General features: G+C 34.9%; 1 protein-coding gene across 2 annotated transcripts in view; it reads right to left on the bottom strand.

The window, feature by feature from the left end:
- Positions 1-1,525: 1,525 nt before the first annotated feature.
- The window catches only part of RAB28 (RAB28, member RAS oncogene family), a 66,550-nt gene continuing 55,247 nt past the window's right edge, over positions 1,526-12,828 (bottom strand). The window contains exons 5-8 of one of the 2 annotated variants that reach the window (XM_082315458.1): positions 12,473-12,576; positions 9,499-9,576; positions 3,014-3,114; positions 2,029-2,100 (exon numbers count right to left, since the gene is read on the bottom strand). In XM_082315458.1, coding sequence (XP_082171584.1) covers positions 3,019-3,114; positions 9,499-9,576; positions 12,473-12,576 — 278 coding nt within the window. In that variant the 3' untranslated portion in view covers positions 2,029-2,100; positions 3,014-3,018. Of the gene's footprint in view, positions 2,101-3,013; positions 3,115-9,498; positions 9,577-12,472; positions 12,577-12,828 lie in introns of both variants that reach the window. The other variant, XM_082315459.1, reaches the window with a different exon arrangement.

Here is a 12,828-nt window from a genome sequence, read left to right as displayed (position 1 = left end):
AAAAAGCATTTTCTTCTGAAAAGTAAGATCAAGGAAGTTTTTAAGAGAAAAACACCGTTTGTTTTTTAAGACCATGCCACATATTACTTGGGAAGCAGGACTATGAAGTTGACTCACGTGCACTAGAGAAAGCTGGCTCCAGCCATCCAGCGGAGCCAGGCTGTGCTCAGCTCCTCAGAGAGGCGGCTGTTCTCATGAATATCTGAACATAGGGGCAGAGTTCAGGACACAAACACACCAAGAAATCTGAGGGTTCAGCAAAAACTTACCACATGCTTTGGAGGGCATAAACTTGTAAACTTATCAGCTACTTCAGAAAACCTGTTTGAACAGAAGTTCTCATCTGGTGGTAGTGGAAGATCGTTCACCTTTCCATTGCATTTAACTATAAGGTAAAGCTACGCAGTGAGACACGAACTCCATGGGACAGGGGCAAGAACACAGACTGTAACCCTAGAAATAATAGTTTATCACAAATTCACACCTACCTTAGCGTAGAATAATTTCTCAATATCTCAGCTTGTCTTAGAATTTCCCACATTTGAATGATAAAATATTACAACACTGTCATTATCGTGTAGTTATAAACTATGTGTCAAGCTGCATGTTGAATGGTTTAAAAATGAACTTAGCTTTTCAATGAACTTGGAATATACCAAAATAATAACAAATAGCACATTTTTGCCATCTGCAATCTTTTTTTTAACATAGTTAAAATAGTTTAACTATTTTATTGAACTATTAATAGTTCAACAGTTCCAACTCTTATGTAGTTGCTTGAACAGCTTAATAGGAATGCTCACTTGAAGGACCTTAGCATTTTCACTTGTGATATACAAGCTTCCTTCACTCAGCCTCACTAATTTCCTAAATCTCCACATCTTTTGTTGTACTTTATAAGAAAACACATTCTAGAGTTAAAACAGGAAAAGATTTCTAGTTTGGAATCAAGTTGGCTTATTTTTTTTTTCTCTCCTTAGCATTCTATTCAGATGCGCCAGCAGAGACCTGAATGTCTAAAAGAGACTGCTATAAAAGGACCAGAGGAGAAATGTGATGATCACAGAGCAGACAGCTTTTTATTTGTCATTTACTCTGAACTAGGAAAAAAAAAAAAAAAAAAAGAAAAAAGAGTACCAGGCCAAAAGTCATTCAGTTAGTTATTGAAAATGACTGATCCTAATTGATCTATCAACAGTTTCTAATGCATGCTGAATATATCACTCAACATTTACAGCCCAAACTGTTGACTGAGGTTCATCCATATTCATGAAGACATATGAGCATATCTACTACTGCAAGAAGTAATGCTGATGTGGTAATAAAAATACACAAAACCATTAGCATTTTTCAGAGCATCCATGGAGACAACTTGAGACTTCAGAAAAGTAACTATATTTATATTACAGCTTTATTTCAAGCGCTGTTTCTTACTGGATATGATTTATACATTTTGCACTACGTGTGTGTGTATATATATATATATATATATATATTAATGGAATACTTCCAAAATTATCCCTAGATAAAATGTGCTTAAAATTATTCCAGCAATAGCTTTCCCAAGTTACATTTTGCTGAGTGTTAGTTCAGATCACAGGAGAAAAAAGAGAAAAAAAAATTTAAAAATGCTTTGGCAAAATACCTTTCCATGGTGATGTCTTTAAAAGTATTTTGAATGCAAAACTTCTTCATCCATTTTTATTCTGGTATCAATCAGTCAAATAGATAGGAGGAAACACATAAACACAGTTATACTGCTTTATTTAAATATAATTTAAAATAATATAGATCTTAATTTTTCAGAGTGTGTGGTCTCCTGTTTGAACTTCAGCCCATCAAAAAACTGCCTGCTGCTTCTCAACATACAATGGTGCAACGTGTTTTTGAAACCTCTAATTGCATTGTTGCGATGGTCACTGGTAAAACAAAGTTCCTTGTAATCCCAGAGCCTGTGTCAAGGTAGGAGGACCGCCAAAGGTATCAAAACAGAGGAGAATAGCATGGTCATTGAACTGCACACATTGAGCTTCTAGGAGGATTAACGGTTCTTGTCACAGGCTCCTGACTGTAGTTGACAATATCTGCCTTCACCACCCTCTGTCATAAAAGACAAGACAGTAACAATCAGAAAATGTAATCTTCATGCTGGCAAAGCATTCAACAGATATTTTACTATGAAATATGAAGGGAAAAAAATTAGGCAAAACAGACACTGTTTAGGATTTTTTTCATTACCTTTCAGAAAGTCTTATTGGGTGCTAATTCTCATTCTAAATACCAGTTCATCCATACTAAGCAGAAGGAAGTGCCTTAGTAGGTTTTCACAACACTACAAATGGAACATGACTTTTTTGCAAAAGCAATGAATACAGGTTTACTTCCATGAAAATTTATTTGTATGGAAATAATAAAACAATATTTGTTTACAAAGACTATGGCATGCCTAAATTGTAATTGGAAATTGTATGTAAGTTTGTCTTTCCATCTTTACTCCAAGCGCTTCACAGGAAAATATGGACAGAATTCAACGCAAATTTCAAATACAACCATATTTCAAAACAGCTTTGATGGGCAGACTGACTAAAGACTAAATTAACATAAAAAGAACCTCTGCATACCATAAATATTTATTTTATAATACAGATCCAACAGATACTACCCATTCTATTTACAAAGCATTTGATAAGACTGTTGGTCTCTCCTATATGAAGAGAAGGAAATAAAATTCCAGTTTTGTGTCCATTTCCATCTGAGGCAGCTATGTAACATTTTGAATATACAGCACTGAAGGACCTTCCTAATACAGTAACATGAAGTATTTCAAAGTTTCTGTGAACTATCTAGTTATTAGAAACACCATGTAATTCTACACAGAGTTTGAAATTAATGTTAAGTGTTAAAAGTGCTTACAGATACAAAACATATTTTTCCAATAGAACTTACTGCAACAGTTGTTACTTCATGTAAAAGCAATGCAGCTTGAAAAAAACCCCAAGTTTTCCATCAATACCTGAACTACTGCATTGAGCAGACTTTGCTCTGGCAGTTGGACGTGTTGTGACGTTGGTTATCTTCTTCAGGATATTTCACTAGTTCTGCCCTGACAACATGCTGTTAATCATGTATCAACATAATGGATAGAGGGCAAGGAGAAGAATGTAAAAAGAAAAGAGAAGGAAAAAAAAATGGAGAGATTGATCAGTAGTTGAAAAGAATGAATGAATGACATAAAAAGACTATGCAGAAGCAAAACGAAAGTGCACTTCTTTTCAGGCCTTATGCTGAAACAAGAGCAATGTGTCTAGCTGAAGCATCACTATCAGCATCAGGGCTGCTTCTCAAGCTTCTTCAAGGAAATGCCCTTTCAAAGCACCAAAGTGAAATATTCATACGTGCAATCAGTGGAAGTGTATTAAAGCAAGAGAAGGGACAGAATAAAAAGGAAGGCAATTCAGTGGAAGAAAAGATGACAATGGCCTATTGCTTTAAGTCTAGGGTACTTAAATATTACATTAGTCAGCTTCCTATCAAAAATTGTAACAAGTGCATTAGATGTACACATGCATCTTTTTCATTACATAACTATCGCATTATAACTAAATATATAATCAAAAACAGTGACATAAATTTAACAATCTCACATCTCAGTGCTGCAAAGCTTTGAATTCCTTTATTTCATACAAAAATAAAAGGCTCTTATTTTTCCCATTAAAGACAAACAAAACTGTTGAAAGTTTTCTCACTATTAATACAGTGTTCATGCAAAGGGGAGAAAAATTCATAGAACAGTTTCAGCAAAGAAGTAACAGAGGAGGTAGGTCTGCTATGAAAGACATCCCAAACCAGTTTAATAATTTTTTCTTAAATACTTCAACTTTTGCACAACATATTTTCAAGGTTAAAATGAATGGATAAATAAATAAATACTATTATTTTAAAGGAAACAATATATAAACTGGATTATATGAATATATAAACAGTATATGTTAAAAAGTACCTCTGTAAATAAAACCCATATGTCAAACAAGCAACAATAATTGAATTGGCTGGTAAGGGATCTGGATTTATTAGCTGCTGATGTACTCTTCTTGAGTTTAATTGATCACATTCATATTATCTTATCTAGTGGACAACACTCATGATTTACTGGACTCCTGGCCTGCTGTTATCAAGAGAAAGGTTGCCAAATCCCACGTAAGGCAGCAGTAGGAGTTTTAGCATTAAACAGTGTTATCTGACCTCACAGGACCTAGTTTCTTCATACTAAATCTTTTGATTAGAGCTGGGGGGGGGGGGGGGGGAAAGTCTTGCAATCAGTAGGTAATTAATTGTTCCTCAAAACATTGGTCTAAATCCCGTCCTGTAAACATAGGCAGGTTAGTGACCCATGCTTAGGCACACCGTAGCAAGAAACTGACTATCACAAATTACTTGGATTTTCTAAAGGAATTTCATCTAAATTAAAAAAAAAGAAAAAAGTAAAAAAATACTACTGCAACATTTCTTATATTAACTTCATAGTAATTAAAAACGTGGGCTTCTTTGTATCAGTTTCTATGTCAGGCATATCATTGCCATGGTTCAAACCACTGCCAATGTGAAATAACCTTTCTTGGTGCAGGTGCTCCAAATTCCAGATCTGACTTATCTGCCAAACATTTTATTGTACAAAGCTGGCACGCACATCCTAGTTTGCTGAACTGGCATTTAGTTAAAGAGAAAACTACACAACACTTACAAAAATGCTAGCTCTTGCCAATGCCAAGGAACAAAGCTGTACCCCATGCAGTTTTTACACTACAGTTGAAAGTAAAAAATATAGAAAGAAAAACATTTGATTAGTAAAGGAGCTATTTCCTCAAATTTCATCAGATCCTTGCGATTTAAAAGGGAGAGTATTTTGAAGACTGAAAATAAGTCAGAATCTGCAATATTCTTACTTTGGAGCTGTTCCACTTCAAAAACATGCTCTACGTTCCAGTCACGCATAGAGAGTAATCTAGTTCTTTGTTTCACCACAGTTTTGATCAAATAAAGGTTTGATTAACAGTCATCTCAGCATGTTAACAGACAAGGTTTAGTAGCTCTAGCTGAGATAGTTTAAAAACTTACCACCCCCAAATGTCTGTCCTATTCCTCTGCTGGAGATCACTGCTGCCAAAGGAGCTGGTGGAATGTAACGTGTACTTGCACCTCATCCGCTTCAGCACAAAGTCTGGCAGCTTCACTTAAAAACAACTTTCAGCAGCAATTTAAGCTAAGCTGCTCAACTTCACCCTGATGTGGCCAAGGCACACGATCACCTTCCATTTTCTGTTTCTGCTGTGGGAGTGATAAATGCCAGCAAAAGGGCAGTAACAAATAGCTTGGGTTGCATTGATACCTTAAACTGCTGCAGCTGTTTTCTAAAACAATGCATGGTAAATAATTCCATTTCTAAGGCTTGTTCTTGCAGGTAATTAACAGAAGTTTTGCTATTAATTTGAAGGGGGCCAAGAACCCCCATCCACTTTTCACAAGAGCTTCTGCAGTTCTGCCAGTCATCAAAGCTCAAAAGCCGAGTCAAGCCCCACAAATTCATACAAGTTAAAATAATGTGTTTGGGATTCCTATTACTTATTTCTAACCACCTGTGAGTCACTTCTAAGATTCTCCTAGTGACTGTGACAATTATAATTGATTTTAAACACACAAAATACGATCTTCAGGCACAAAATCAAAAATGCAAGAAATTATTTTTAAAGACTATTCTCAGACAATCAGTAATAATGAAGAAATGCATAATAAAACTTAATTCACATATAGCATTTCACTGATGGCATTCTACACAAACTCAGTATTTCACCTTATATTTTGTTACCACCTAGACTGATCTGATGTCCTCTGATGAACATAGTCAAGCAACAACCTTCTCATTTTTCAAAATGAGGAAACTTCACAGTACACAAAATATGGAAAATTCAAAGATATAATCCAGTGTGTAAATAGTGCACATTTGTAAAAACGAAAATGTATTTTACTCTTTGTTTAAAAATTAAACCTAACACTTGCATACTTACTGATTTAAGGATGAATCACACTCACTATTGTAATTTTTTTATTTGTTTCTTTAGAGCATTTATCTAGCATCCATCCATCTATCTATCTATCTATCTATCTACTTTTATAGTCCAATAGCTAGAGTATTAAATGCCTAAAAATTTTAAGGAACACATTCACATAACTGTTCCACAATTTAAGGAAGACCTGTGCCCATTTTACAAATGGAAAAAAAAAACCACAAAACAAAACACCACCACACTAAGGAACCTGTACCTGTCATAAAAGAAGTCTGTGGTAAAACAGAACCCTAGTAACGGCAGTATCATCTAACACCACCTCCTTCCAGCCAAGAGACCAGCTCCATGCTTTTGGGAAACAGCATCAACACATTGCTTCAATTGGTCTTTTCCACTGCAGACTAATAAATTTCTCTCAGGAAATGTCCTTCTATTCATCTCCCTGAGGATACAAAGGTTAAAGTTTTCCTTCTCCAATTTTATGTAGAGACTTTTCCTTTCCTATCTTAAGAAGTGACCAAGGTATTTGGTTGCATGGAACAATGAACCTTAAGATACAGCTAACAGACAGACACTCCAATACCATTCCCATTGGTTTCTCACTGACTTAAATTTGGGCAATTCCTATGGCCCACTCAAAAGAGCACTCCGAAAGGAAGCAAATGTTTTACTGGTAACAAAGAACTACTGCTTGTTTGGAATAGATTGAAACTACGCTTGATTAGCAGAACCTTGCAAAGTTAGGCAGCTGCTTTCCAGCTCTCACTCTTTAGCTACACCCACAGTGTAGCACCACATCATGACTTCTGCTGAACCTAATGGCGACAATGAAGTTTCTTTTCCGTCCAACTCCATTGGCTTGTTTCTACTTTTGTTGTTTTTCTGTTGTTGTTCTTGGTTTTTCAGGGGGGTGTTTTACCTTTTTTTAATCGCCATATCTTGGATTCACATTAACAGTAATGTTTGCCACAGTGAGTATTTAATTTATGCATATTAACTATTTATAGCCCATTGCTACTGCAAATTGCATAATATCAACTTTGTCTGATCCACATATTGCATATTCCATTGATCTGCTCAACAAAATTAAAAATTGTAATTACAAAACTGAGGTAGGAAGAAGCCTACTTAAAGCTGATACCAATTTGACATAGAAAATTATGTACTCTTGAGTCAGGGCTATATAGAGGTTCTTAATTTAAAAACAACCTAAAAATAGACACTTTCTTTAGAAAGCTACAATTTTCTGTATAACCCCATTTCTCGTATTCTCTTTTTAATTTAAGGTATTTGCATACCTATCTACAAGCTTACACCTGAGTTACCGGAACACACCACCACACAGCACAGAGAGGTCTAAGACTGATGTTCCAGTGCTAGCTAAACAACTACAGAAAAATTAAAGAACTGTTTATGTGCTGAATTATTTATATGCAAATAATCATAGAGCTCAGAACAATAGATGGATGGTGCCTTAGTAGTAAAAGATCATTGAAAAGACACTATTTCTCTACCTATAAATTACAGCTTTTTGAAGCTCCTTAGCTTTGCTTGTTAGGTATGCACTACAAGTATATTTTACCATTTTACTGTTTGCAATACAGTTTTCTAGTTAACCACTTCAATACAGATTGTAAACACTGCTGCGGCAAAACACTTCCAGAAATTACATATTTATTGTATATTTCAAAAAGCAGGAGACCAAGCTGTACATAAGAAATGTTTTGCCTTTCTTTTAAATAAACTTGACTTATTTTGTGGTACTTGTTTAATGTTGGTAGTAACTAGCAGTTCCAGGATATTACACCGCTAGAACAGCTACCTTTTCATTCAATAAGTAAATTTAAAATAAGCGTATTGTAATCTCAAATGTTATTATATAGTAAGGGTTGCCTCAGTAGTATAATCTTTGTTTTTGAGGTTTCTGAAACTGGGTTTGTATAAAATCTTTTTGGTTTAAACCTACGCACACAGTCTTCCTGGCAAGGAAATTATTTTCAGAAGCAGGAACTAAGAAGAAGGAGGTGGTAAGGGAAAAGGGATTATATTAGAAAACCTCTTGCTTGATTGCTTGTTTGAACAATTAACACATTTTTGATCTCCCAGCTTTCACTGAAAAAAACTAAGTGACTTCCAACTCTGGTAGATACAATTAAGGAAGTACTCACATTTTAATTAATATAGTTACAGCTCAAATTTTTAAAAGCAGTGAAAACATCTTTTCCCCACTAATTCCTAAGGTCATAAAACAATGTTCTCATTAGAGCTATTTTGCATACATCAATTACTGAAGAGCATGAACTGCAACAGAGCTCTGCTACAGTTCAGAGCAGGACATGCAGCAGGGTTTTGCCATGCGTTCACAGTGAAATCCCTATATTCACATCCCTAACTCACTGCTAACCAATGTAAGAGATCGGGGGACAACCTTCTTGGTGACCTTCCCACCTATTCCTGGGAAACATTCTCCTCTCTCTCTCAGTCCTTTCTTACTGCTGAGGAAATGGCAGAAAACCCCCAAGATAACACTCATAACGCAAGGAACAAAACACAAAATGCAAGAGCAGAAACTATGCAGTTCCTTTAGGGGGAGATTATTTGGGACTGGTACAGTGAGACAAATAATTGCAGATGTCAGGGAGCTGTAATAGCTACCCAAACACATGATTCCACAGGTCTGCCTGCTGTTGAGAATGGGTATGCTGAACCAGAATAGGATTCATTTCTCATCTGCACGTCAGAATAAAATGGGAAATAGTGACTACAAAGTCAATATTCCTTCCCCAAGGCAGACAGTCATTACTGAGGAAAGTATTCGTGTCCTGTATTATACAGGCACACAATGAAAACTAAAATCTGAGATTAACCAAACACAGGATTTGACATAGTTAATTCCTGGCTCTGTGACTGACAAATATTTTTTCCTGTATGACTACAATGAAGACGACTGATTTACAACATTTCCACTCACAGAAGCTTATGCCCTCTATCACTTAAATTTGTAGTGTTCTAAAATGAAATTTGTTTTTAAATATTTAAAGAATTAAAAAAGAACAATTATAAATAAAAACTGTATCTGACATCAATGTACAGTAATTAGTGTATATATAAGTGTCCTCCATTATACCTGTATATGCATACATATAGAGAGGTTTTAATTTCTAAACCAATTTTAAGTACTATTTTTAAATAAACAGCTCTCAAACTAAAGTTTTGTCCTAACTTTTTGAACATATATTTTCTTGTTTCAGGAAGTTTATCATGATGGATAAATAAAGAATTATTATATTCAAAAAAAGCTGTTGTGAAAGTAAATAATTGTCTTCAGAACAACAGATGCAGCTTGTTTTCAAGGACGGTTACTAATTTGCAATGAGATTATTTTTTTAATAATAACTAAAATACTAAGAAAAAACATGTATTTGTGGAAAATCACCTGTGATTGTTCCAATTCTGCTTTGTTTAATTTGATGCCAAGTATGTCAGCAGCAATTCTCTGAAAACACAGGAAGACCTATGGAAAAAAATTAAATTACATTTAAATGATTAAAAACAGACATCCTTGAGGTTCTTTCAAATATATCAAACCATTCTTGAACTGTAAACAATGAGATATACAAAATTATGACCTTTGCAAAACAGATCTGAAAATAACCTCATCTGGTACATTCAATTTTGTTTAAAAATTGGAGAAAATAACTCAACAATGGTACAAGGAATGAACAGTATGCTGGATTGTTAAGTAACCCTTCTACTCTGCCTCCAGAGACCTAAGTTTAAACAAGCTTTTACACAACTCACCTCTCAAATACTACTCTCAGTGCTATAAAATATGAATAAGGGTATTCACTAATGTTTAGCACAAAAATATATTACCAGCGTATTGTGCAATAGAGATGTAGGTTTCTGAAATTGAGAACAGAACTGTGCATCAACGTTACCAAAATCTCTACTGCACACGTTTAAAAAACGTTAGCAATACAAAAGCCAAGCAATGATACATTTGTTCGGAAGAGTCTTGCAAAACATTATGAGTTACACTGAACAGAAGTTCTCCAGGAAACAAGCAAGGTGGCGTACAGCGTGCACCAGCCTAGCAGAGTGAGACTTTGGACCTGGTTTGACAGATAGCATGGGGTGGCAATGCAATCTTAAATAACTCCTTTACTTCATCTCAATCCAGTCCACCAATCTTACTGTTTAGGCAGCTGCATTTTAAATGAGATTAAAGAACACAACAGATGTTAAAGAGGAGCAGCTTAAGCTTGGACTGCTGCTGAATACTGTATTGTACGGATTATATTTTATCTACATTGTTATTCGACTGAGCTCACAATCTAAACTACTAACAAGCACTGTTTTTCAACATGCAGCTGCCACCCCCAAAAGGTAAGGCCTGTGTAAGTGCTTTTAGTCATTTTCAATGAAAATTCAAAAAAAAAAACATTTACGCAATCTCTTCTTACACCTGCCATGGAAACTAGTAACGAATTAGTGGCACAACCAACAAGCCATGGTACCTTCCAAAATAATTTCTCTTTCTCTGAACTACTTGGTCTAGTACTGGTCTATTCTACCAGCATCCACACAGCAAGAAAGGAAATCCTGAACAGGCTAACCTTTTCCAGAGACCTACTTTAACCCACACCAGGCTCCCAGGTGTACTGAGCTAGATCACCTGCCACGAGGATGCTTTGTGCACAAAACATCAGGTGTGAATTCAGTGCTTTAGTTATACAATTTGATGGACAGTAAGACAGTTAACTATACTAAATCCTTCATAAAAGTTCTTCTCCCCTGAGGAGACTTTTGGGCTTTTCTATGTACATAAAATTATCTTTTGCAAACGAGTCTCTTGGAAAGATCTGAGGTAAACAAAACAAATCATTTATCTTAACAGAGTATTTAAGACTCCTCTAGTCTATATCCACAGTAGCAATGGATGGCCTCTTCTTAAATCACTGTCTAGGGTAAACACCCTGTCTTTCCTGCACAACTACCCAAATACGTGAAGATTTTGAAAGGCCAGTGTGCAGTGACAGTGAAAGAGTTAATTCAAATCTACACTGAAACTAAAAACAAACTACTGTAAACTATACCTCATACCTTCTTTTGTTAGTAGATATTTAAACAGAGATTTCTGGTTAATTCTTTCTAGGTACGTTCAGATTTACTTTAGTTTTTAAACAGTGAGTTAAAAAAAAGGACAATCGGTATATATAGTGGGATGCTCCTGTAATTCATTAATCAATTAAAAAGATGTAATAAAGATTCCTTCATGATTTGTAATGTTAAATATAGCAACCTTATAAAAAGTACTGCTTTTTTTTCCTGTTACCAAATCCCACAAAAAGGTTGTCTCCTTGAGAAAGGAATACATTTTATCAGATGCACACTTCATTGACTGAAGTATTATAAATTTTTTTTGTTTCTAGAATAAAAAGCTTGAATTTTCCCACTTTAAACAAAAATTTCTGCCAAAGATTTAACACAAACTATATGGAGAATCAGGATTCGCTGCACTTGTAACAGCAGTATTGTTAGACTTTACAGGATACCTATTTTCTTATAAAATTAGGCAGTGCAATGTAGAAGTTTCATCAAAGATGTTGAAAAAAGTGATTCCATTTGTGTTACAGAATTATACTTCCATATCATTGAATGTGGTCTTACCATTCAATAACATAAAGTAAATTATGTTGTCATAAATAGGAGACAGATACAGGACTGTTTTATGGGAATGACAAAGTCATTAGGCATGTGACACAAATCAAGCAAAACAATACAGTGTGATTTAATTTGACTGATATTGTCAACTGAAAAAGAACCTTTTCTTCCATAGGCTTCCAACTAAAACAAATAACCCAGTTAGCCCAGAGTCAAAAGATTGTTCAAAAACATGCTCTGCAAAGCATTACAAATACCAGAATGTTCAAATTTCAATGGACCTGCAGAGAAAGTGTCTCTCATGGCTCAGGAGCCATATTAAAAACTTTGATTACAACAGGGTCTCGTGACATTATCAACTGTTGAAAGTTTCTGTATTGATGGTCTGTAGATGGGACTCCATCTGGACTGAAGGAATACATTTAACTATAGGCTGACAGCAAACAGAGATCCAGCTGGTCTCAGTTCTCATGCTGATGTATAAGCTAGACCATTTCCATATTAAAATCTATACCTCAAACTGCAAATCAGATGAGAAGCCACTGTAATTAATAAAGAACATATACACTTATATAAAGATCTATTTTTCACACAAGTAGGTAGGCAAAAAGACCTGCAGCAGCTGAAGTTCTCAATGGTTTGATATGTGAAGTATAATAAAACTGCTACATCATATCCCAGAATAATGACTTTCCTAAAAAAAAAAAAAAATCATCTACAAGGATTTTATTTTTCATACTTACAGAATCTCCTGTCTTGGCCGACACGAAATGGCTACTGAAATTGTTTTCCTGACAAAATCGTTGGTGCTTGTCAACTTTCACTGTGCGCATATGCTCCAAGTCAACTAAAAGTAAGTTGAAAAAAGGAAAAATTACTACAATGGAGCCCATTTAGTTACCTGCCTTAGAAATTATGCCTTGGAAACATATCAGATGTAATCTTTTCCTTTACAGATTCATGCAAATACAAGTTTCTTTCTTTTTATAATCATTTGCCAATATAAAAATAACTAATTACCTCAGATTAATTTTATTCACAAAACTAAAATGAAACACAATTAAAATTATCTGGTCAAATGCAACAAATTCATATCAGA

Source organism: Platalea leucorodia, assembly GCF_965183815.1.
Source record: "Platalea leucorodia genome assembly, chromosome: 6".
NCBI classification, from domain to species: Eukaryota; Metazoa; Chordata; class Aves; order Pelecaniformes; family Threskiornithidae; genus Platalea; species Platalea leucorodia.
Note: the sequence above shows the minus strand (reverse complement) of the source record. Positions and strands in the feature narration are given on the sequence as shown.